Here is a 27,102-nt window from a genome sequence, read left to right on the forward strand (position 1 = left end):
GAATCAGCCCCCCTGCGCCCACCCCATACCCCAAAAACAGCCTGGTCAAAATATTTAGAATTATATTTTCCTACGAGGAGGTCTGTGAAAATGAACCAAGTTTCCCCACCAGCGTTATATGAATAATCACTGCAAAATAATAGTGGAAACCTACACCTTCCCCTGCTCCAAAAGGAGGCAAAGATTAATAAGAAACACTGCCTCTGACAACAAGAATCAAAGTTTTCCTACCAGACTTCTCTGTGTCCTGTTTTCCAGTAGTTCTGCTACATTCCCCATAGTACACTGCTGGGAGTTTTGATTTTTTATTTTTGCTACGCATGCTCACACATCTGTTGCACATGTGTGATCAACCGACTCGATTCTCGAGCCAAATGTCCTGTTAAATGGACAGAGTGGGCAGAGCATTCCTTTGAGAGTTAGATTCTGCCTCTGGTGGATTGCCTCCAAATGCAATGGTGTAATAAAGCAAAGAAATCTGCTCATTGGAATTGCATTGAAATGAACTGTGTCCTCCCCTAAAATACCATATGGTCGTGATCCCTGGAGGTACGGCACATAACACCTAGGTCTGGCAGACTCCAGGGGAGGGCTGTAAACGTCCCTGCGTAGTCAGCCTGTGAAAGGCAAGAGAGTTGACAAGAAGCATGCCGGGTGAAACCAGAATCCTATCTGATGTTCCTCAATCAACTCGAAATGAAAGAAAGGAAACTGAACAAAGAAATTCTAGCAAGTTGTCGTGGAGAAATCCTCCTTCTCCCATTAAATAGCCGTTCTTGGATCTCACCTCCAGGAAAAGTGAAACCGTATGGAAAGAAAACTCTTTCACCTGAGCAGTAGCCAGAGTTTCTTTGCAGCAAATTATCCCAATAAGCCTCAAGTGTACGTCTGCAAAGCAAAAGGCCGTCTTCATAACCAAACCTCTACCAGAGCCAAGAGCAGAGGGACCAAGGAACTGGAGATGCTGGGAGTCGTGTCTCTGCTCTGGGTGATGCTCTCCGTGAACCTGACCTTACTGCAGGTAGTAGCTAGCTGGCCACCTGCATGCCAGTCTGTGAATCCTCTCAAAGGACAACAGCCCCCACCCACCCACCCGTACAAACACCATTCCTTTTTAGCGGGGAGTGAAAGTGAAGGTAACTTTGATGGTGAGGTACTGATATGTCTATATGCCAAATAATAGAAGAGAATAGCCTATCTTATCCTCCACAGTAGTCAGATTAAATAATTTCTATGGTATAAAAGTTCAAGTATGGAGTTTAACCACAGTAAAACCCCTGTAGCCATTGGTAGTTGTAACATTCTCACCTATATCATCGGTTCAATTCCAGTTTTCATTTGTCTTGAAAACAGACACATTTTCCATCAATCCCTAATCAAATATGTTTCTAGAAATAGTATAAGAAATTACCTCAAGACATGAAGTTACTCCTGCCTGAAATTTTTTTCTATCCTAATAATTTGATGATAATGATATATCTCTGCTAATGGCATGAAAGAATTTCTAAAACCCTAGTTTCTTCTCATCCCTCATTTTTCTTTCTCTAGGAGCTTTAACAGTAAAGCTTCTATCCATATATCCAAATTTAAATCATAGATTTATATACCTGTTCTTAACTTTCCTGAAAATTCAAGGTTTATTTTTCATGTCAAATGTTACTTTGTGTTTTGATTTTTACAATTCCCTTGTGATTAATTTTGAGGAAGCTCAGTTATGATGAATTATAAAATATAGCTATTGAGTAATGAATAGTATTTAGGACATATTAGGGCAGTTTTATCTTAAATAAGTCAATAGTAGGAAATTAGTTAATAGTCACTCATTTAATCTTAACCAGAATCCAACAAGACAAGTATTATTCTCCCTGTATTTTACAGATGAGGAAATTGAGGTTTATCAGGATTTTGTCACAGGGCTAAGGTCAGGAGCAGAAAATTTAGCTGAGGTATAAACCCCATCTTGTGTTTATAGAGCAGTGTTCTGAAATGACTATTACACCATCATGGTAGAAGGGCTTTTGGTTTTATTTTGCTGTTGAGATTCAGACTCTAGAACTGTCATTTCAGACATGTATTCTCCAGATTCTAAGATCATGAAATGGGAAACTCTGATTTACCTTCACAATCTCACAGTATTTTTAGAAACCATCATTTAACTAAATTTTTTCCTTCTTCAAATCTGAATCTTTTCCATGACTAAAGTATGAATCCATACTTTAAATTCTGCCTCTAATAATATCATCTAAAAAGCTTAACTTTTCTTCCCCCAATCTTTTCTTTCACAGAAAAAAAAAAAAAGTTTCGTTAATCTTACCAGAAAAGTCATCTTTTTTCCTTACTTTCTAAAGGAAGGTACTTTGCCAAAAGTAGAGATTAAAAGTACACAAATAGATTTGATTTTAAAATATTTTGAAAGAACTAAGTGTGTTTAATTGAAGTTTTCCCATCAGTAAGGCCTTTTCCTCTCTGAATCATTTTTGCTTGAGGATCTCTATGAACATTGCAATCACAAAAAATGGCTCTTGGAAATCATGCAGCAGGCAGTTGACATTTCCACTGATACCCATATTTCAGAATAATCCCCATAATATTAACACAGATGTTTCTTTTTTTCATTAACTGTAGTATCTTCAGATTTGATACTGAAACACCAAATAAATGTCAGTTCTTCTTTGTTGTTGATAAAGACATCAGATTCTGAAGCAATACTCCATTCATATATTACAACCCTGTTTATTGTTTCAGCAGAGGAGTTCTGAGTGCAAAGTGTGTGGGAAGAATATTTATCTTATTTTTACAGATCAGAAAGCTGATGCATAGAGATTAAATTCTATTTATGAAGTCAATGAAAATATCAACAGAACTGTGATGAGCCAAGTCTGCATTCCACAGAAGTCTAAAAATAAAGTGGATTTTCAAGTCGTAAGTAACTAGAATTTCGAAACATAATGTAAAATTAAAGAATTAATATATTCATGCCTTACATTTCAGCCTTAGTCTAGGTCATCGATATTTTATCAGACTCACCAGAAATTCCCAGCACAGTTTGCCAACTGATCTAAACACATTAAGTCCAAAGGAGTCATATATGTGCATACATATAAATATATATACATATTTTAATTTAGAGGATGTATTTCTCTAAAATGCATAGTATCACCTGTGTCCAGTAAATATAAAAGTGCTTTTAGTTGGGGACAAGACTGCAGAAACACAAATTCTCACACTTCTCAGTCCAGTTCTAAAAGCAATGTCTGGTCATGTTAATAATGCTGCTAATTGTCCAGGATGTAAATTTGGGTGTAGCTATATTTCTTTTTGGATGTTTGGTATCTTTCTTGTAATCTGATTCTTTGCCATCCCCATAGGCAAGTGGGCATTTGTTCTTGTGGGCACTCATATCAATACTCTCTCTCTCTCTTTTGCTGATTTTAAATGGTTGGCTTTGTTGCAGTGAAAACAGAGCATCTCCAAGAATTTGAGAAATAAGTTCCTATTCAGACCCAGAATCATGGTCTGATCATATTCTCTAAAATTATTTCTGCAGTTTCACATCTGAATTAAAATTAAGAAATTAATCAGAGAGAGGAAGGAGGGAGGAAGCATAGACGAGAGGCAGAGGGAGAGAGAAAAGCAAACAAGCCCAAAATAAAGACTGTGAAGACTAGCCTCAGACAGCTGTCGCAGAGCCTTTCTAGTCCAACTGCTGTTTCTCCAGTTAGCATACAAAGTGCCGCGTGTGAAAACACTCGTGTATAAACAGGAATTTGAGCTCAGCAACACTCCTGCTTACTTTCTCTTCCTCTCCCCTCCCTTCTCAAAGTCCTTTTACTTCCTAATCTGCCAAATCAAATGCTAAATCAGGAGCAATAGCCTACAATTAGCCTTTTCAATTAAAATGGGGAGTTCAAAGTTGACTCCAGAGTGAGTAATTGCTTTTGAAAACCACAGCCAGCAGGCAGCTGCCAGATGATTACAACAGTTTATTTAACCTCAAAACATCTGATCAATTTTATTATCTCAGCAGAAGAGAGATACCCTGGAGCTCCGGGGTCTGAAATATACTACTCATCCTAGATGTCTGAGTGAAAATAAAAATTCCTGCACGCTATAAATATCCTTTTGCCATCACCTTGCTGAGAAAACAAATGCAAGTCATACTTTCTTCATCCGAGGCTAAGAAACTGAAGGCGAAAGCACCCTGCTGTCAGCTGGGGCAAGAGGAGGGGGAAGGGGACCAGGAACAGACCATTTTCAAAATTACAAGGTTTAAAAACATTCAAACATCTGGCTCTTGATGTTTGGGGTTTTCATTATCCAGAAAGGAGACAGAGAGAGGGCCGCCAACCTCACCAAAACAAAGAATATCACGTTGCGAGCATCCTGGTTTGGCTGCCTCCTCAAGGCCGCCGACCTTATTTTTCTGAACTCCGCTCGGAGGCTCCAGGGATGAAGACAACTAAACTCTGCCTGTTTTACACGTGGCCTGGGAAGCCCCCAATCCCCTGCCTCCACCCAGTGAGGCCGGAGCACAAGCACGGAATACATATAACTCTCCCGGCCTCCACTCCTGGGGATTTCTCCCGGCCCCTTCTTCCAGACCTAGCCGTCTATCCTGTCTCTCCAGGCCTTCCTCCCCGACCTTTGGATTTATTTCCTCACTGCTTCTGCAAGCCCGCTGGAACCCACTGCACTAGACAGGTGGTGTTGACCATTTCACTTTCTCAGCAGCTTTGTTGTGAAGACTGAGTGGTTACCATACATAAGGTGCTGAGAGCCAGCCTGACACATAGGGAAGTGCTGTGTAAGCTTTAGCCTTTTGTTTTGATAATTCTCTCAAGATTGGACCTGGCCTCTTGGGCAATTCTACCCACTCTGAGGCCCAGCTCTCAGCTCCTGGACATCTCAGATAGTCTGGATGGAGGGTTCACACAGCTGGGTACCTGGGCTGATTTGGTGCCCCTACTTTGGTGTCACCTTATAAGAAAGCTTTGATACCATCATGTAGCTCTCATTTTTCAAGCAATTTAACCACCTTGAACAGTGACCCCTAATTATAGTTATTTCTGAAATACACCATCATTTCCAGCCACAGAGGAGTAGCTAGACACTAACTTCCATCACTGAATTTGAGGAATATTAATATTGAATCTTTTCTGCCCATTGTAGGAACTGCCAAGTTCAAAGGAAAACAACATTCGAAGAACAAGTCAATTTAGGAAATGTTCATGGGAAATAAAACCACTCATTTCAACAAAAAGCGACTTCAGTATCCAAAAAATCATGAAAGCACAATCTCACTACTTATTCTTTGAGTTTGAGATGATTGTGTTTTATGTCTAGTCCCCAATCCCATTTCACTTTTCCTTTTAGAACCATGTTAACATATGTGATACCTTGAACTCCTAGAAGTTCTTGTGTAATAATGTTTTGTGTATATTTTAATATGAAGTGCATTGATTAAGACCTAATAATCTATCAAGGTTATTGATTTATTAAAAGTTTGGTTCATTTTAAAAATTATTTTCTTCATTCCACCCAGTGTTCTCACAATATATTCATGTCATTTCCTGTACATCTAGTTTGTTGCTTTTAGTTACTACAGAGTACTCTAAAGTGGGTGCTCAAGTCATTTTTACCTCACAACTCAATTCCTGCTATTAACAACAACATTTTTAACATCCAATAGTTTATCTCATATATGATCAACCTGATCTAAAGTCACACAAATTTTACTAATTCCCTGACGGGATTTTTTTATTTTTTTGAACTCCAATCTTAAGCTTTCCACCTGAATTATCAAAATAAATGTTCTCTCTTTCACTTTCTAGTGAAGAAATACTCAGATAAATTAGCAGTTTTTATTCTGAAATCTGATTGTTGGCAATCAACCTGTTTTGTTGATAAAGGTAAACATCCTTCAGAGACACAGAGTGATGTAAAACACAGACGTCTTAAAAGCCTTGTGAAACTAAGCCACGAATAAAAAGTAAATAATTAGCCAGCCATGTTTTCGGCATCTATAGCGTTTTAACTACAAAAACGTAGCAAATGCTAAGATTCTAAAGACAATATTCAAATTCCTGCATTGCAGCACTATTTGATACAATGCAATACTGGAGACAATTTAAATGTCAATAGGAAACTAGAGTCTAAATAAAATACAGGTTTTTATGCAATTATAAAAAAGTAATTCCATAAGTACTGACACAGGAATATCTTAAAAATACATTGTTAGTTAAAAAGAAAAAAGGTCACGGAAAAATATTTTCCATATGATTCCGTTTTGTTTAAAAAAAGGCAATAGAAATACACGTGTATAAAAATACATACACACACACACACACACATATATATACATACTGGTTTACATGTGCTAGAAAATAAGATTCAAATTGCACCAGAGGGATAACAAAACCTAAGAGAAGGGAAAAAATTGCCTTTTAGTATGTGTCCTTCAGTATCAATATTTACATATTACATTTTTGGTTGTTTACAAGTATGTATTAATGTCTTATAAATTTTTCTAAGTATAAAAAAACAAAAGTATAACAAATAAGGCTGGCTTTTGAGGAAGGTTGGATATCGGTTTTATCCATATATAGAGTGATAGAGGAGCTGACCTGGCACAGCCTCATCCAGGCAAAGCAGAAGTAGACGGAAGAAAGAAGCAAAAGAGCATATCAAGAAGTCACCCCTACCCCAAGTCACTTGTTAGAAGGCAATCCAGAATCAAAGTGACTGTTTCCACACTGACATATCACCTGCCAGCATTTGTTTGTTTTTTAATTGCAATGGAAAAGAAAAAGAAGACCCTCATTTTAAACAGAAGTAACATTTTTCAATGAACTAGAGAAGTTAGGAAAACTAAATTTTGTGACCAGTGATGCTGACTCTAAGGTGATTTTTTAAAAAATCTGTTAGAAATGCATTTCAAGACGCTAAGAAACTAAAATATATATGAAATATATGTGTGCTTCTTTCTTCTTAAAGAAGATTATGTAAATTCTAGTTTACAATATATTTTACCAATAAAAGGCTAATATCTCAATTTTTCATACATATTTTACTTTGGAACTTTTGATATTTTAATGGTTAATGTTTCAAAATAAATATTTTTAAACTTTTTATCTTCAAATATTCAAACATGTAAAGTCCAATCCAAAACAGAACTTGGAGACTAATGTAAAAATTTAATATTTTAAGTTATTTACAGAAACTTGAAAAAATTTAAACAGAAATATGAAAAAAAGAGGTAAATGCAAAGCCATCTATACTAGAATGAGAATGAACATACTTTTATCACTGAAAAACAGACATTTTTAATTTTTCTAAGACAGGCAGGCTTCATTCTTTAAGGATGAAACATTTGATTTTGATACTGTGTAATCATGTCAGTTGTCCAGCAAAACATTTTTGCCTTAAATGTCTAGGAAAGCTATAACACAAAGTGGTAAATTACAAGGAAAATATGGAATTATATCCATGGCAAATAAAACAATAACAGGCCTAACAAAATGTTCTACTCCATGTAGAACCAAGATGTTTTACACTGATAACCACAAATAAGTGATCTGGGTTCTATTTTCACCAGTCATTTAAAATTGTGAATTCTTTACCTACACAAATAAGAATATTACTGTTAGATACTAAACTAATTATTTATGAAGACAACTTTCCTTGCATATCAAAATACCCCATAATATTTTAATGAGAAAAACATTTTTAAAAGTATGAAACAGATTCTAGATATTTGCACTTGAATCTTGCTTTGCTGATGGTTTACCAGAAGGCAACAATCGAAAGGAAATATTTATGATATTATACTCCCTCTAGTGTTGGAGAAGATAATGGCAACCGACTCCTTGCCTGGGAAATCCCATGGACAGAGGAGCCTGGTCTGGTGGGCATTTTTTTAAAGGCAAAGTTCAGCTATCTCCTTATACACTCCAGGGCACTGTGAGCTTCAGGGTTCGCCTGATCCTCAGTGGAAAGGGTCTTTGCACATTATTGTCAACCATGCCTGTGATACAGGAACCTCAGAGACATTACTTTGCCAACAAAGGTCCGGCTAGTCAAGACTATGGTTTTTCCAGTGGTCATGTATGGATGTGAGAGTTGGACTGTGAAGAAAGCTGAGCGCCAAAGAATTGATGCTTTTGAACTGTGGTGTTGGAGAAGACTCTTAAGAGTCCCTTGGACTGCAAGGAGATCCAACCAGTCCATTCTGAAGGAGATCAGCCCTTGGATTTCTTTGGAAGGAATGATGCTAAAGCTGAAACTCCAGTACTCTGGCCACCTCATGCGAAGAGTTGACTCATTGGAAAAGACTCTGATGCTGGGAGGGATTGGGGGCAGGAGGAGAAGGGGACGACAGAGGATGAGATGGTGGATGGAATCACTGACTTGATGGACGTGAGTCTGAGTGAACTCCGGGAGTTGGTGATGGACAAGGAGGCCTGGCGTGCTGCGATTCATGGGGTCGCAAAGAGTCGGACACGACTGAGCGACTGAACTGAACTGAACAGTAGCAGAGGAACCCTGTGTGAAGCCAGAAGATCTCAAGGCTCTTACTGTCGAAAGGGTGAAGCAAAAACATCTGAACAAAGCAGCAGAACTTAGTCTCAGTACAGGGACAAGGTGTACCTACGGTGTACCCTCCAATTCTCCTGATTTAGACGGCTTCATACTGAAAGTCACACCATTGTGTTAATGTCCTTTGAACAGAAAATCCCTCCACCCTTTGGCCCTTTGCGCTAGCACAAAACCTACGACTGAGCAGGCGCTTCGGCTATGCTCACTAGCCCTGAGGACGATGTCCTGGGTTTAACGCCGGCGTGCACCAATACTTACTAATTCCCATGTATACCAACTGACAGATTCATTTGCCTTTCAGATTATCTGCTGCTGATAGAAGTGTTCTTGTGGTCAGAGGAAGTTAGGCAAGGTGTGAAGCGAAAGGATGTTTAGGACAGCTCTTAAGCTGTGTCATGGTGAGGAAAACCTTGGAGACAGGGCACTGTCGATGAAGGAGGGAAGAGACATATTTAAAGAGAAAGGAACACGGAAAACACATATTTATCTAGTCCAGATCCACGAAGCCGCAGAAAAGGAAGCTCAGCCCTCTTCAGAAGCAAAGTGCCACCTACCCTAGAAGAGAATTATAGGACTTTATCTACTGTAACACTTATAATTGTATCTACCTTATGTTTGGGGCAGGGGGGAAGCCTGACTGTAAAATCATTATACAACTCGGGAGGGGGCAGGTGTGAGGCAGAGAGATGTGGGGATATAGACAACTAGAGAGCAGTGGTTTTCTTTTTAGGTTAAAATGTTTGAACACACAATGCTGTTTGTACAAGTGAACAGCAATATAAACACATCAAACAAGCTAAGCAACATTTCTCAGCCTGGCCTGTGATGTCACCAATGCATGTATCCAGTTTTTACAGAACAATTTCTATGGTGCAACCCAAGGCCTATCCAATTTGAATTTCTAGGGATGCTGTGTGATGAGCAACAGTTCAGTTCAGTTCAGTCACTCAGTCGTGTCCGACTCTTTGCGACCCCACTGACTGTAGCACGCCAGGCTTCCCTGTCCATCACCAAATCCCGGAGCTTTCTCAAACTCATGTCCATCGAGTCGATGATAAGCAACATGCTGGTCTTTAACAAGATCCCCAGATGATTTTCTGTACAGACGTAAAAGTATAAGAATCTTAGCATCAGGGACTAAACACACTTCTTCACAGACCCTTATAAAGGAGTGGGGGTGGGGGAGGTAGGCTCTAAGATATCAACTTTGGGGGCAATCATGCACAACCCAAGTTCCTTATATATTGCCTTTTGAAAGTTGTCATGCCATCTCTTGATTCAATTTCCCTTCTGTGTGTGAAAGGTATTTGGTTTTTTTGAATAATGCTGTCTAACATTTAGAGGCCATATTGAAAAATACTTATCTTTACATTCTAGGATCACCTTGAGCTTGGAGAAATTACACTCTGAGAAGCCCACAGTAAAACCGAGACAACAAATCAACAGTTTTGTATCCTTCTTTTGGCTAAATTAGAGAAGGTGCCAATATATTGCAAAGATAGATGTATCCATCCATCTGTATATTGAGCAGCTACTATATATAATGTATTATGTTCAATGGCATGAATACCAAGACGATAAGTGAAATTAGTCTGGTCCTTACTCATTTGAGTTTGTTAAAATTTCTGGAAAACAGCATCATGAAAATTTATAAGCTCATGTGAGAAAGTTTTGTTTTCAGGTTGATGCTTGAAAATTAATTCTAGTTACATGTACATGTAAGTGCCTGTCAATAACAATATATAGGCCAAGACAGTTGCTTATTGTGCTGTTGTTTCATGGAAAAATTTATGCAGCATCGGTCTTTGTGGGCTGCAAAATGGTTCAGTGGTTTTCTGGTTCAAAAACAACAGAAAAAAGAAAATCTTCCTAACAAACATCACGCATCTCAGAAGAAATAGCCAAGAGTGTGGCCAAATTGATCATAATCCAAGACATCCTCTAAAGTGTAGCCTTCCTGCATCTTAGATAAACCATGGCAAAAATCACTTTTATTATTTTAAGAATCTGTCCAAGTGTCATCTTAGAAACTATATATTCTATGGTGCAGAGACTAAGGGAATCTTGGGGAAAAAATAAAAGAAAGGCTGAGCTTTTTTATTTTGTTTTTTGCTGCCTTCTACTTTGTGTTAGCTCTTTCAACCACAGGTCTCCTATCCGCCACCCCCTGCCTCCGTGACACACTGCAGAAGCACAGTTCCTTAACCATGTCCCCATGACCTTCTCTCTCTGCTATGGGGTAAGGAAGGGTTAAAACTGTGATTCTCAAGACAAGGGAGAGGAGAAGAAGAAAGCAGGAAGAATTGTGCATTGATCCAAAAGTTATGCTTTGGTATAATTTCTCTCTTAAAAAAAATTTTTTTTTAATAACAAAAGCTTCAGAGAGCAAACTTCAAATAAAACATCTTTGCTGGCTTGCTAGTTTTTCATTCTTGTTATAAGAAATTACCATAAACGGGGTGGCTAAAAGCAGCACAAACATATCATCTTAACAATTTTATAGGATAGACGTGAGGGTCTATAATTACAGTGTAGCCAGGCTGCATTTCTAGAGGCAAATCTGTTTCCTTACCTTTTCCAGCTTCTAAAGGACATCAGCATGCCTCGATCTGTGGCCCCTTCTTTTCAAAGCCAGCAGTGTTGCGTCATCCTGATTACTCTTTCGTAGTCACACATCTATGACTCTCTTCCTGGCAGCTATTTCCACTTGTAAAGACTACCATCATAATAACGACGGTAGTCCTTATTATATAAGAGCCGACCAAATTCACCCAGGGTGATCTATTTAAGATCAGCTGAAAAGCAGTCTTAATTTCATCTTCAATCCTAATCGTCCTCTACCATGTAATGTAATGTGTTTATAGGTTATGGCATTAGGATAAAGCTATCTTTGCAGGGGCTGTTATTCTGCCAACCAACCACAACTGGTGAGGAAAGTCAAAACATGGTCACTACTAACCATAAGAAGAGGCATCCTTTTAAAGGGAGATGCAAAATGCAAATCACAAAAGTGTAGGAGGATGAAAGCGGTTCATTAGACGGGGACCAGTTAGGAAGGCTGGGCAACATCAGCTTAGTGTAATACTCACTGTTCAGGAAGTGGTTGATTGGGTGGAGAAGGCAAATATATTGATGTAGGTGCCTAGATTTTAGCCTAACAACTAAAATACTCTCAAAGCAAAAATTAAATAGGTATAACTTCAGATATTTTTCATTCCAGGGGTTTACAGTTGAAGGAAAATGAAACCTTTGAAATTTCTCAGCCTGTAGTTAGGAAAAGTGCTGTTGTTGTTTAAGCAGTGTCCAACTCTTTGCAACACCATGGACTATAGCCTTCCAGGTTTCTCTGTCCATGGGATTTCCCAGGTAAGAATACAGGAGTGGGTTGCCATTTTCTTCTCCAGGGGATCTTCCCAATCCAGGGATCCAACCCAAGTCTCCTGCACTGGCAGTTGGGTTCTTTACCACTGAGCCACCAGGGACCTTTTCCTTAAATATGATGCTGTTGGGAGTACACTGATGCCACCAGTGGGGTGCTCTGCAAAATTCCAGAGAAAGCAATTTACATCTTTCATTTGTGCTGTTTCTTTCACTTTTTTGATGGTTATTGATCTTTCTTCATTTTCAAAATTAAGAATGAATTCAAAATGAAGGTGAATTCAAAAATGAAGGTGAACTCAAAAATGAAGGTGAATTCAACTAGAATATGAATTTCTCAGATAGGCATCAAAGATGAAGGAATGCCAGTAGTCATAAATGCCCATGCCTACAGAAGCCAGGCAAAAAAAAAAAAAAAAAAAGAGGCAGAATGTGATACATCAAGGAGAAGTGAAGCACCTGGCCTGCCTCGTGAGAAACCTGCATGCAGGTCAGGAAGCAACAGTGAGAACTGGACATGGAACAACAGACTGGTTCCAAATAGGAAAAGGAGTACGTCAAGGCTGTATATTGTCACCCTGCTTATTTACTTATATGCAGAGTCCATCATGAGAAACGCTGGGCTGGAAGAAGCACAAGCTGGAATCAAGATTGCTGGGGGAAATATCAATAACCTCATATATGCAGATGACACTACCCTTATGGCAGAAAGTGAAGAGGAACTAAAAAGCCTCTTGATGAAAGTGAAAGAGGAGAGTGAAAAAGTTGGCTTAAAGCTCAACATTCAGAAAACGAAAATCATGGCATCCGGTCCCATCACTTCATGGGAAATAGATGGGGAAACAGTGGAAACAGTGTCAGACTTTATTGTTTTGGGCTCCAAAATCACTGCAGATGGTGACTGCAGCCATTAAATTAAAAGACACTTACTCCTTGGAAGGAAAGTTATGACCAACCTAGATAGCATATTAAAAAGCAGAGACATTACTTTGCCAACAAAGGTCTATCTAGTCGAGGCTATGGTTTTTCCAGTGATCATGTATGGATGTGAGAGTTGGACTGTGAAGAAGCTGAGCGCCGAAGAATTGATGCTTTTGAACTGTGGTGTTGGAGAAGACTCTTGAGAGTCCCTTGGACTGCAAGGAGATCCAACCAGTCCATTCTAAAGGAGATCAGCCCTGCGCATTCATTGGAAGGACTGATGCTGCCGCTGAAACTCCAATACTTTGGCCACCTGATGCAAAGAGTTGACTCATTGGAAAAGACCCTGATGCTGGGACGGATTGGGGGCAGGAGGAGAAGGGGACGACAGAGGATCAGATGGCATCACTGACTCGATGGACGTGAGTTTGAGTGAACTCTGGGAGATGGTGATGGACAGGGAGGCCTGGCGTGCTGCGATTCATGGGGTTGCAGAGTCGGACCCAACTGAGCGACTGAACTGAAGCTTATGGAAAATTAGAGTGTGCACTCCATCTAAAAAGGGTGCTTACTGCTTGGACTGAGATCACTAGATTTGTGATAAAAAGACCCCTCATCTTTAGACAGCTGCATTTTTATAATAAAATTTTCCAATTTTCAAACAGGGGCAACTATTTCATATTTTAGGAGAAGCATGAAAAAACACATCTGTGAGTAATGCAGCTACAGAGCTTCCAATGTGTAAATTCTGGCTCATTTTCTGGTCTTTCTAAAGTTCAATGCTACAAAACACCACTCAACATAAAGGGTAAACTTGATACTGCTCCTGCTTGCGAGAGAGAAGAACATACTTCTGTACTGAGTAGAGGGCTAGACTATCCTGCTTTAAAATATCACTTGAGTTCATACTTTCAAACACCTCTCCATTTGATTTTTATAATTTTCTATGAATCATAAAGGCCTTTAAATATGCTTTGTTTACTACTAAAATATAAAGCAAGTCCTTTCAAGAAACAATTTTGGTATCAGACAGCGGTGGGGGAAAATATTTGGTTTGTGATGAGCACAATAGGATCATTCTGGTCATTGCTAAGAGTCTGAATATCACGAAATATTTATAATAATCAAATGCTGAAAGTGTGCTCAGTGGCTCAGGCATGTCCAACTCTTTACAATCATATGGACTATAGCCTGCCAGACTCCTCTGTCCACAGTATTTCCCAAGCAAGAATTCTGGAGCAGTTTGCCATTTCCTCTTCCAGGGGACCTTCCCAACTCAGGGACTGAACCCGCATCTCTTTCAACTCCTGTGTTAGCAGGCAGATTCTTTATTACTGAGCCACCTGGGAAGCTCCCAAATGCTGAATGCCATGTTCAAACTGTCAATGTCAGTAAAATAAAGAACAAGCATATTTCAGAATTTCCGTGACAGAGGAAACCCTGCAAAACACACACTCACATACATATGTAATAATGTATATCTGCATTCATAAAAATGTGTACAAATTATTTCCCCCACTGAATTGATCTCATCGCACGCACCACAGTCCAAACAAGGAATCAAATTCTACCACCAGGTGGAGCTTAGCTTCCATTAAAGCAGCAGATGAGTAAAAAAGATCGCAAGAGCTTTTTTGAATTCTTCACAACCCTGAGGAAAAGACTGAAGTAAAAGGTAAACTAGAGTAGAACCTAACTGCAAATAGTAAGGTGTACTAAGACGCCAGGCCGGAGCAACAAATGGTGGATACACTTGCTGGAGAAGCAGGGAGAGAGCTCCTGTAGAGTGTGGGTCAGGAAGGCAGATGAGAAGGCCTTATATTAATGGCTGATGAAAGGAAAGAAAATTTGGGAGGCCCATTCAGTATTAAGCTTGCCTAAATTCTTTATGTGGCACTAGCAGTAAAGAACCTGCCTGCCAATGCAGGAGAATTAAGAGACATGCGTTCGATCCCTGAGTCAGGAAGATCCCCTGGAGAAGGGCATGGCAACCCACTCCTGTACTCTTGCCTAGAGAATCCCATGGGCAGAGGTACCTGGTGGGTTACTGTCCATGGGGTTGCAAAACGTTGGACACAACTGAGAAACTGACATTTTTTAAAAATAAAATTATTTTATACCTGTTACCCACATTTAATAGCCAAAATTCAAAGAAAACAGAGATATGTATAGGATGCTCCTATTCTTAAGGTGGTAAGATACTATAAGTTCTATAATAGCAGATATATAATAGCTTATATATGACATAAGCATAGATGTAGAAGAAATAAACATGTGTAAAACATGTAGTAATAGAGCCCATCAGGCAGCAACAGCATGTTCAAAAGCATAAGACATAAAAGCAGAGTGTGATCAGGAAATGGTAAGTGGTTGGCTGGCATGGGTGGCATACAAGGTGTGAGTGCCGCACAGTGATGAGGGCATAAACTAAAGTGATGGCAGGAGAAAAGAAGAAGAAAGGCTCAATTTGATGGACAGTTACGAGGCAGGCAGTGACACAGGGAACAAGTTTAAATAAAAGGAGGCACAACTTCAAAAGGTAAAGAGCAGCAAGTTCTGGGAACACTGACAAGACATGAACTTGGGCAACACGTCAAATCTGGGGAGAAAGTATAACCTCAGGTTTTGATTAAGTTTAATGTAACTAAATATAAACAGTAAGATATCCAAGTATAAAAATGTTGCTCAGAAGGCAATTAAAGATAGGACAGAAGCCCATGTGATGTTCACTGGTTGGGGGAGGCATTTGGGACAGACCAGAAAACCGCACTGAAATGCACAGCCTTCGCCGGCATCCTCATTTAATGCTGTGTAGAAGCCTAGATTACTCGTGGAATTAATTGTTGTTGCGCTCTTTGTGCTTTTGCCTCACCCCTATATTCAGAGCCAGTAGCCTGGATCTACAGTTTGTTGCCACAGGGGTTATAGAAGGGAGAAAATTTGGAAGAGCCTAAAATTACAAGTGCTGCTTGTTCTGGTGTAAAAGCCAAACTCCACTAGATTTACCAATGATCCCTGGGTAAGGGAAAAGAGGAAGGGCCTTTGAGGCAAAAAGAGAATAAGAGAGCGACCTGAAGGTCAAGAAAGAGGATGATGGGACTCGAGGATCCAGGGACTTACAGTCCCAAGGCAATAGAAATACAAACATAAAGAAACAAGTGGGACTTAATCATACTTACAAGCTATTGCACAGCAGAGGAAACCATAAACAAAACGAAAAGACAACCTACAGAATGGCAGAAAATATTTGCAAATGAAGTGACAGACAAGGGCTTAACTTCCAAAATATACAAACAGCTCATACAACTCAACCATGACAAAAAAACAAACCACCCTATCAAAAAATTGGCAGAAGATCTAAATAGACATTACTCCAAAGACAAACAAAGGGCCAATTGGCATATGAAAAGATTCTCAACATCAATAATTATTAGAGAAGTGAAAATCAAAATGACAATGTGGTATCACCTAACACCGGTCAGAATGGCCATCATTAAAAGACCTACAAATAACAAATGTTGGAGAGGGTGTGGAGAGGAGAGAATCCTCCTATGCTGTTGGTGGAAATATAAGTTGGGTGCAGCCACTATGGAAGACAGTTTGGGGTGATGCAGAAAACTGAAAACAGCATTACTATAGGATATAGCAAGTCCATCCCTGGGCATATACCCAGAAAAAACAAGAATTTGTAAAGCTACATCCACCCAAAGTTCATATAGCACTATTCACACCAGCCAAGGAAAGGAAACAACTAAATGTCTATCAACAGACGAATGGACAAAGAAGACGTGGTACATATATATACAATGAATTACTGCTGCTGCTGCTGCTGCTGCCGCTTCAGTAGTGTTCGACTATACAGCAAAATTGTCTGTCCTGGATTGGGGTCAGGGTGGGGCAGGGGAGCAAGCGAGCTGGGTGTGGGAGTAGTCTCCTTTAAGGAGTAGTAACAGAAATATCAATAACCTCCGATATGCAGATGACACCACCCTTATGGCAGAAAGTGAAGAGGAACTAAGAAGCCTCTTGATGAAAGTGAAAGTGGAGAGTGAAAAAGTTGGCTTAAAGCTCAACATTCAGAAAACAAAGATCATGACATCTGGTCCCTTCACTTCATGGGAAATAGACGGGGAAACAGTGGAAACAGTGTCAGACTTTATTTTTCTGGGCTCCAGAATCACTGTAGATGGTGACTGCAGCCACGAAATTAAGACGCTTACTCCTTGGAAGGAAAGTTATGACCAACCTAGATAGCATATTCAAAAGCAGAGACATTACTTTGCCAACAAAGGTCTGTCTAGTCAAGGCTATGCTTTTTCCAGTAGTCATGTATGGATGTGAGAGTTGGACTGTGAAGAAGGCTGAGCGCCGAAGAATTGATGCTTTTGAAGTGTGGTGTTGGAGAAGACTCTTGAGAGTCCCTTGGACTGCAAGGAGATCCAACCAGTCCATTCTGAAGGAGATCAGCCCTGGGATTTCTTTGGAAGGAATGATGCTAAAGCTGAAACTCCAGTACCTTGGCCACCTCATGCGAAGAGTTGACTCATTGGAAAAGACTCTGATGCTGGGAGGGATTAGGGGCAGGAGGAAAAGGGGACGACAGAGGATGAGATGGCTGGATGGCATCACCGACTCAATGGATGTGAGTTTGAGTGAACTCCAGGAGTTGGTGATGGACAGGGAGGCCTGGCGTGCTGCGATTCATGGGGTTGCAAAGAGTCGGACATGACTGAGCGACTGAACTGAACTGAACAGTTATCTACACTTCGTGCATTTAAAATTTGGTTTAACACCACAATAATGTCCTCTAAGTAGCGTTCCCTGGTGGCTCAGTGGTAAAGAATCTGCCTGCAATACAATGCAATGCAGGAGCTGCTGCTAAGTCGCTTCAGTCGTGTCCGACTCTGTGCGACCCCATAGATGGCAGCCCACCAGGCTTCCCCATCCCTGGGATTCTCCAGGCAAGAACACTGGAGTGGGTTGCCATTTCCTTCTCCAGTCAGCCATAAAAAGAATGAAATGAAATAATACCATTTGCAGCAACATGAATGCAAACAGAAATGATCACACCAAGTGAATTAAGTCAGAAAGAGCAAGACAAATACCATATGACATCACTTTTATGCAGAATCTAAAATATGACACAAATGAACACAGAACAGACTCAGGGACATAGAGAGCAGAATGGTGATTTCTTAGGAACTGGGGATTAGTGGAGGGATGGTGTGGGAGGCTGAGGTTAGCAGATGTAGTGTCTGTAGAGTGGATAAACAACAAAGTACTACTGTATAGCACAAGGAACTATATTCAATATGTTGTGATAAACCATGATGGAAAACAATATTTTAAAAAGAATGTATGTATGTATGTATGCTGTACTGTGCTGAGTTACTTCAGTCAAGTCTGACTCTTTGCAACCCAAGGGACAGTAGCCCACCAGGCTCCTCTGTCCATGGGATTCTGCAGGCAAGAAAACTGGAGTGGGTTGCCATTTCCTTCTCCAGGGGATTTTCTCAACCCAGGGATCAAACCTGCCTCTCTTTTGTCTCCTGCATTGTCAGGCAGGTTCTTTACCACTAGCACCACCTGGAAAGCAATAATATATATGGAGAGTAACAATGACATATATACATTACCATGTATATACTGAGGCCACACACACACACACACACAAATAAAATGAAATAGGCAAGGACTACTGTGTGTGCTCATTCAGTCGTGTCCGACTCTTTGCGACCCCATGGACCGTAGCCCACCAGGCTCCTCTGTCCATGGGGATTCTCCAGGCAAGAATACTAGAGTGGGTTGCCATGCCCTCCTCCAGGGGATCTTCCTGACTCAGGGATCAAACCTAGGTCTCTTGCATTGCAGGTGGATTCTTTACCGACTGAGCCACCGGGGAAGCCCATGGACTACTATATCCTGAAATCAAATCAACATTTAAAATAAAAGCTGCAGAGTCCTGGTCTTATTTCTACTCCTGATTGCTGGCCCTTGAAGGACAGTGGGGACAGATGGCTGAGGACTAGATGAGCAGTTCTGATGCTCTGATGCTTCTTGAGACCCACCAGGTTCTTTGTACATCCCTGATGAAAAAGGAGCCTGAACAATGCCAGAGATTGACTTTTATTCTAACCCCAAAGGACTGGGGATTGAAATCAGGGGTGAGGTTGTTTTTTTTTTAAGATATTTCTGGACATGTGTATTTGTAAATTGAGATTCCATCACATTACAGATGGCTCAATGGATTCTTGGCTGTTTGATTTATATATTCTCTCTTGATAAACCAGGCTGGAAATTTCTCAACAATTTATATCCCAAGAAATAAAGGCTCAACTAAAGGATTGTTGATACTGCTACTAGACAGAAGTTAAATTCTGTACCTGAAAGGGACCTTGGCAGATTATCATCACATTTAATATAAGCTAGAGTTAATCAGACAGCTAAAATTTAATGCTTAACCCCAAGGACAGTACATCTTTTTTAAAATTTTTAATTGCTGTATAATTGCTTTACAATGCTGTAGTTTCAACTGTGCAACATGGGTCAGCTATATGTATACACACATCCCCTCCCTCTTGAGCCTCCCTATTCCCCAATTCCCATCTCACGCTCTAGGTCATCACTAGGCACCAAGTTGAGCTCCCTGTGCTGTACAGCATCTTCTCACTGGCTATAATTTTACACATGGCAGTGTGCAAATATGTCAATGTTACTCTCTCAGTAACTGTCCTGAGGTCCATTTTGAGGTCTGAGTCTCTATTCCTGCCCTGCAAATAGATTCACCAGTACCAGTTTCATAGATTCCATATGTATGTGTTATTACATGGTATTTGTTTTTTCTCTTTCTGACTTATTTCACTCTGTATGACCATATGACCCAGTAATCCCATTATTGGGCGTAATACCTGAGAAAAAACCATAATTCCAAAAGACACATGCACCCCAATGTTCACTGCAGTACTATTTACAACAGCCAGGACATGGAAGCAACCTAAATGTTCATCAAAAGATGAACAGAGAAAGAATACATGGAACATATATACAGTGGAGTATTACTTAGCCATAAAAAGGAAGAAAATTGGGTCATTCATTGTAATGTGGATGAATCTAGAGTCTACCCAACATAGACAAGGAGATTACATCTTAACAGTGAACAGAGGTATATAAAGAAAATATTTCAATATAAAATGTAACCAGTAAGTGAACTTGACATGTGCATACCCAAGCAGAAGATTTTGCTGCTCTGTAAGAAACTTTAGGGAAAGGATTTGTTAGGGGCTAACGTGAAATCTTGAAGCCATAATGAGACAGGATCCTCTGACTCAAATTCCCAGAGGTGCTCTCCTTTAAGTCCCCATCATTACCTAATGACACCACTAAGTTCACTTTCATCATGTCACTTTCCATTTTGTCACAATTTTCATCTGTTTCTCATCTTTCCAGCAAAAGTGCCACAGAGAATGGTTATCCTGCCTTTTCTCTTTCTGAAAGTGAAAGTGAAGTCACTTAGTTGCTTTCAACTCTTTGCGACCCCAGGGACTGTAGCCTACCAGGCTCCTATGTCCATGGGATTTTACAGGCAAGTGTACTGGAGTGGGTTGCCATTTCCTTCTCCAGGTTTCTCTTTCTAGAACCTGCCTATCTCCTTGTAGAATTTCCAGACAACCTAGAGGCCCTGAGCGTTAAGAGATGCCCGATAACTAGGGAGCAGGATACGGTCTGCTATGTTAAAGTTCTCGCCTTAATACTAGGAGACCCACATCTGCTGCTAATGACTAACTCTGCCAGATGGCAGAAAGCCCACAGTAGAATGAGAATTAAAACAAAAATACACAATTGCATAAGTAGATTCTAAATATTTTTATCACCATGTCTATTACTGGTCATTTTTTATTGTTATTTAGGATAATGTTTAGATCCTATTGATGAGCAGCTATGTAGTGGGGAAGTAACAAATACAGGATTGCAGCACTGCCTGTACCACTTACAAGCTGTGTGATCTTAGGATCTTAGGGGCCTCAGGCTCTTCTGAGAAATAAGGAAAAGTTCTCAAGAAAGTTACATCAGGTATGCAAATTTTATCTGGCAAAGATGAAACACATTCAATGGTAATTATTATGGAATAACTAGTTGGTCTCCGAGATACTCTTTTATGATAATAAAGATCACAAAGGAAAAAAAGCAGTCTTTCTTTTACATACTTTGCCCATACTTATGTTACCTTAGAGTGTTATAAGTTGATCATGTCTAGGACTGCAAAATCCAGACCTTGGGAAATGTTATCAGTACTCACGCTGTTTTGTGTTTAACAGCAACTTAGACACGAGCATTTCTCTTGAAGAGAATGGATGACGGTACTATCGCCCATTCTGGGGAACGTCTAACTGTAGAATAAGAAATAAGCTAAGTCCTTTGGATGGGCTTCCCTGGAGACTCAGATGGTAAAGAACCTGCCTGCAATGCAGGAGACCTAGGTTCAATCCCTGGGTCAGGAAAATCTGCTGGAGAAGGGAATGTCTATTAACTCCAGTACTCTTGCCTGAAGATTTCCATGGACAGAGGAGCCTGCGGGCTACAGTCCATGGGGTCACAAAGATTCGGACACAACTGAGTGACTAACACTTTCACTTTCAAGTCCTTTGGGTGGGGATGCAGTAGACACTTCTTGCCCTTTGGTCCAGGAGTAACTGGACCGAAACATCCAATAATCTACACTGCTTCCAGTAGTGGCTCAGGCTCTCTGAGTGAGCTGGATGAGCATTTAAGACTGATATCCTGTACTCAAGGACAGTCCCTCAACAGGGATTGTTCAGACTACAAACAGCTGTGCCCAGGAGAGTGGTTTTCTCGTGAAGGTAATAACAGCAGCATGGTGACAAGATGAAAAATAAAGGGTAAAAGAAACTAAGATACTTAGTCTAGAGCATGCACAAAATTGCTGGGGAGGATACTGTGAATCAGGTTAGTTTCTTACAGAAACCATGTGGGTTCATGTATTAATAATCTGGGTTTAGGAAAAAACAAAGCATGTAAAATCATTTTCACATCACTGGCTAGTGAAGTCACCCATGTTAAAGTTATGCAGTCACTTGAAGATTGTGTTGAATCTGCATTGCCAAGGAGTATTGTTAAATGTGTATAATTACAAATAAATACTTTTTTATTATGTATAAATATGTACAACATATTCTCTATTCTCCCAGTTTAAGATAAACTTTGCTAAATCTGTAATACCTAATCTCTACAAGTTCTCCTTTTATGTGTATATAAAAAGTAAGCTCACAATGCAATTGTTCAGAACTGTTTTAAGATAGTGTTGACATAAGACTCTCTCTCTCTATATATATATATATATATTTATATATATCTTCTCTTTTACTGCATTCTCATTCTTTCTCTACATACATGCACACAAGAAGAATTAATAAAGCTATCATATGGTGGAATTAAGAGAAAAGTTTACGCTTAAGTTTTAACTCTGGGTCAAAAAAATTGAAAAGACCACAATTTGCAATTCATACACTAAGATAAAGAATTGAGAGAAGAGAAGAGTGTGTATCAAAAGCGCTCCAGTGGAAAAATCCCCAATCTAACTCTATTTTATTCATGGATGTGTGAAGAGAGTCATTAAGTGTATTAATTATAAAGATAAATAATTAATGCTACATATATTATGTATGCTAAAAGAGTATAAAAAACTGGCTTCAGAACTGAAGGTTTGTTTGATATGAAGCAAAACAGTAAATAAATAGTAAAATAAAAATAAAGTTGCATTGAGGCAACACAAATAGGTTTGGGAAGAAGTTATACTATAAATAATGCCATAATTTATCCAAATCTTTTAATATCCTTTAAGATTCCTAAACCAGAGCCAAGCATATTTGGTCTAGAGTTGCTTCTTTCTGCAATCTTATTATAGTATAGTGCACTTAATCTTAAATTCCTGATTTATGGTAGAATTTACGGATATTCCCACTGGGATCCTAAAGCTCTTAATTTGTTTACATATTTTGGCATTTTTCCAGATTTATGTGAACAGTAACAGATCCAAGAAACAAAGAAAAGGAAATGTCTTTGAATAGCATTCTTTTACTATCAGGTCATACATACCTCCATTCAGTAAAACAGGCCACTGAATTCCTGAACTGGGCAGTTCAATAATACATTTTTTAAAACTCAGGTGGGATTAAAGAGAATGATTTTCTATTCAAACAAGAAAAGCAAAAGGAACTATGAACTTAACAGGGTCTTAAAAACACACACACAGGATGGAAAAAGAAGTCCTCCAAACTATAGAAAAAAATTAGTAACACACAGATTTTATCATCTATTTCCTCCTCCTCAAAGGGATGTTTTGTTATCCTCTTAGACTGAAGAGCTTGCTCTCAATTAAATTAAGGGCTCAGATGTAAAGAATAGAAAAGGAATAAAAAAAGAAAAGGAAAGAAAAAGCTGACATACCAACAAACCAAGCAATTTCCATAGCCCATTTTATAATGAGGTAGAACAAAGAGCAAAATGGATGGTGCCAAAATGGCTAAGCTCCAGAAACCTCATTCAGTTAATCCACTATATGCTTTGCCAAACCTTATCCAAATAACCCAATTATTACAGTCCAAAGGCTGGTGGAAATTCTTACGAAATTGGCCTCCATGTGGAATCTCAAATCATGTTTCCACTCAGGTCAAAAAGATCACTAGAATTGTCTTGTGGTAGCTTTGGCCTCTGGCTTAACTGCAATTGTGCAAAATGGAAAATGAGGGAATGCATCCAGGTAGAATTCTGGATGTAGATTTCCACTGGATTCTTTTAAAACCTCAAGTATGGAACAGTCCCTCCTAGCTGTAATCCAGTTCCCTGAAAAGTGTCCAAAACAGAATCAGAAATTCTGAATTTTCAAACTGTGTTTGGCTTCTAGTGTGCTGGGTGATCAGGAACCCTTAATCTCTGTATCTATATTTTTGGAATTGTCATATCACAAGGTTGATACAAACCACCTTACAGAGACCCTACAAGGATTAATTAAGGTTAAACAAAGAAAAAAATGCATTAGACAATTCAGCCTTCATCTATGCTTCTAAATAGACCCAGATGTTTTATTAATAACAACTATTCAGATTATTTGGTAGCATCTTCGCTAAGTAGAGAGTAACTTGCATAATGCATTTCAGCTGTAAAGACTTTTAAAAAATATATCCAACTACTTTTATTTTAATTCTATATTACTTTCATTAGCAACAGAAAATCTATTTTTTTTTCTTCATACACACTAATGTGTTAAAGTCAGATCTTGTGTTTTGTGTGGTTCAAATTTAGATATGAATCTTTTATGTGGTGGACATAATGTAGGTTTTAATAAAGGCTTAAGAGTGAAGAAAATAAGCTCTTTATATAATAGAATTATTTAAGAACTCATGATAAAATCCTGCACAATATTATTTACTTTTTAAATCCTGGCAATCCAGTATCATCACAAGTAGTTGTCAGAATCCTTTCTCAAGCTTCAAAGTAAGTACCGTTTGTAGTATTTCATGTACAGATGTGAGAGTAGGACCATAAAGAAAGCTGAGCGTGAAAGAATTGATGCTTTCGAATTGTAGTGCTGGAGGACTCTTGAGAGTCCCTTGGGCAGTAAAGACATCAAACCAGACAATTCTAAAGAAAATCAACCCTGAATATTCATTGGAAGGACTGATGCTGAAGCTGAAGCTCAATACTTTGGCTACCTGATGTGAAGAGCCAACTCATTGGAAAAGATCCTGAAGCTGGGAAAGATTAATGGCAGGAGGAGAAGGAGACGACAGAGGGTGAGATAGTTGAATGGCATCATCGACTCAATGGACATGAGTTTGAGCAAACTCCAGGAGATACGAAAGACAGGGAAACCTGCTGTGCTGCAGTCCATGGGGTTGCAAAGAGTTGGACATAACTTAGTGACTGAACAACAACAACATTTCATTTACCTAATCAGTATTTACTGAGCAAGATAAACTGATCAATGTATTTCATCGACTGCAAAATTCAGATTTTAACTCCACATGCTAAAAAAAAGAAGTTCAGATTATTTATCCATTCACCAAATAATGTCAAACACATATTTGGGACATGGGACAGTCTCATGACAAGAGAAGACTTCCTACTTTCTTCTGCCTAGATGTTCTCTAGACCTTCCTTTCTCTTGCGAAGATGATGAATGGATTTCAACTTCTCTTTTTAGGTCTTGTTGAGGCACAAATACCTGCAATGCAACTCTAGTTCATCAAGGCAATATTTCCTTCTACTTTTCTATGTTACACTTTTGTTATCCAGGTACGTTTGATCATTCAATGCCTGAGGAAATCCCATAACTTCAGAGCTCAAAGACTGCCATCTCTGTGACTGATAAAATTTTTATGTGTGTATCAGTCTTTGGCTTCCCTGGTGGCTCAGTGATAAAGAATCCACCTGCCAATGCAGGAGATGTGGGTTTGATCCCTAGGTCAGGAAGATCTCCTGGAGAAGGAAATGGCAACCCACTCCCATATTCTTGCTTAGGAAATCCCATGGACAGAGGAGTTTAGTGGACTATAGTTCAAGGGGTCGCAAAGAGCCAGACACAACTGAGCAACTGAACAACGACAACAAATCACTCTTTGTAGGTTTACTGGCACATACAAACCCAAGGATGTTCTAAAATATTGTCTGTGTGGAGTGGCAATGGCCAAAGGAAACAGAGAGTACAGCAACACTCAAAGGTTTTCCTTCTCATATATATACACACACAGACATACACACACTGTTGTGGACGTTATTTTGTTCTTTTTATGAGTGACTGAGCGACTAACACTAATTTACTTAATAAGAATCTGCATGCATTGGAGAAGGAAATGGCAACCCACTCCAGTATTCTTGACTGGAGAATCCCAGGGATGGTGGGCTGCTGTCTATAGGGTCGCACAGAGTCAGACACGACTGAAGCGACTTAGCAGCAGCAGCAGCATGTAGCACAGGGAACTCTACTCAATATGCTGTAATAAACTATATGAGAAAAGAATCAAAAAAATAAGAGAGTGGATATTTGTATATGTGGAACTGATTCACTTTGCCGAACAGTAGAAACTAACACAACATTGTAAATCAACTATACTACAATAAAAATTTTTTAAAAATATGCCTTTCCATGGGAAAAATAGTGTGTTTTATAATACTATATAGAATCATACTTAGGAATAACAGCTCCAAAGTTAGATAGTCAAATCTGAATCTCAATTCTTGCACCTGTGCTTGAGTGACTCTGTTACTTAAAGTTATTAAAAACGTACGTACCTCGGTTTCTTCATCTTTTAAATGGAGATTGGTATGCTACTGAGGACGTGAAGTTATTATAAAGAAAAAGTTATGCACATGCAAAAGTACTAAAAACAGTTTCTGGAACACGGTAATTCACTCAACAAATGTTAGCTATTTCTATAATCAGTATCATTTTAGACCCAAGAAAGTTTAACTTCTTCGGAAAACTTTTCTATAATATTCAGGTCTACTTTTCTCCTTCAGTAACAACTAATACGGAAGGAGGCATCCAGAGAACCTTCTAAGACTTTGGGATCATCGCCCTAACCAACAGGTCTCCTTATAAACTATTTCCTTTAGCAAAATGTGTGTCTCCAGATAAATTTTAGACTTTTGAGATTAAAGGTACCACACACTACCACAGATTCCCTTTCCTTGCTTACCAACTAGTGCTCAATGAAAAGATTCAAAACTCAGTAGTAGCAAAACAAGAAGAAAAAAAAGCCCATAGATGTTTATTGAGTTCACCTGTCTGCTGGAGGCCCTGCCAATCAGCCGGGCTTTTTCATCCATTTGATGACTAGCTGGAGGTCAGGTGATCAGGCTGTTTTCTTTTGGAGGCAGCAGGCCAGGCTGAGCATGTGCATCTCACGGTGGGGTCAGAAGTGGGAAAAAGCAAGCAGCAATATGCAAGGTCTCTAAGGTCTTGTCTCAGCAGTGCCCTGCCACTTCTGAGTTGCTCTGTTGGCCAAAGAAGGTTTTGTGATGAATTCCAAGGTCAAGAAGTAGACATAAATTCCTCCTGTGGAAGCTAAGTGGAAGGAAAGAGTATTTCTAAACAGCAATTCAACCCACCACACCCATGCAGACATCATTAAGAGGACACAATATTTTTCCACTGTGCCCAATTACAGCTTTTATATCCTTAGCTGCCAA

At 39.3% G+C, this 27,102-nt stretch overlaps 1 protein-coding gene across 6 annotated transcripts in view; it reads right to left on the minus strand.

Moving 5' to 3' along the window:
- The window catches only part of CRPPA (CDP-L-ribitol pyrophosphorylase A), a 454,696-nt gene that overhangs the window by 47,257 nt on the left and 380,337 nt on the right, over positions 1-27,102 (minus strand). For 5 of the 6 annotated variants that reach the window (XR_009735806.1, XR_009735807.1, XR_009735808.1 and 2 more), the window contains one exon: positions 26,695-26,977. Coding sequence is in view for 3 of the 6 variants with exons in the window: in XM_061413616.1 (XP_061269600.1) it covers positions 26,878-26,977 (100 nt within the window). In the remaining 3 variants the exon portion in view is untranslated. Of the gene's footprint in view, positions 1-26,646; positions 26,978-27,102 lie in introns of those variants that run through there. The other variant, XM_061413612.1, reaches the window with a different exon arrangement.

Source organism: Bos javanicus, chromosome 4 (genome assembly GCF_032452875.1).
Source record: "Bos javanicus breed banteng chromosome 4, ARS-OSU_banteng_1.0, whole genome shotgun sequence".
NCBI lineage: Eukaryota > Metazoa > Chordata > Mammalia > Artiodactyla > Bovidae > Bos > Bos javanicus.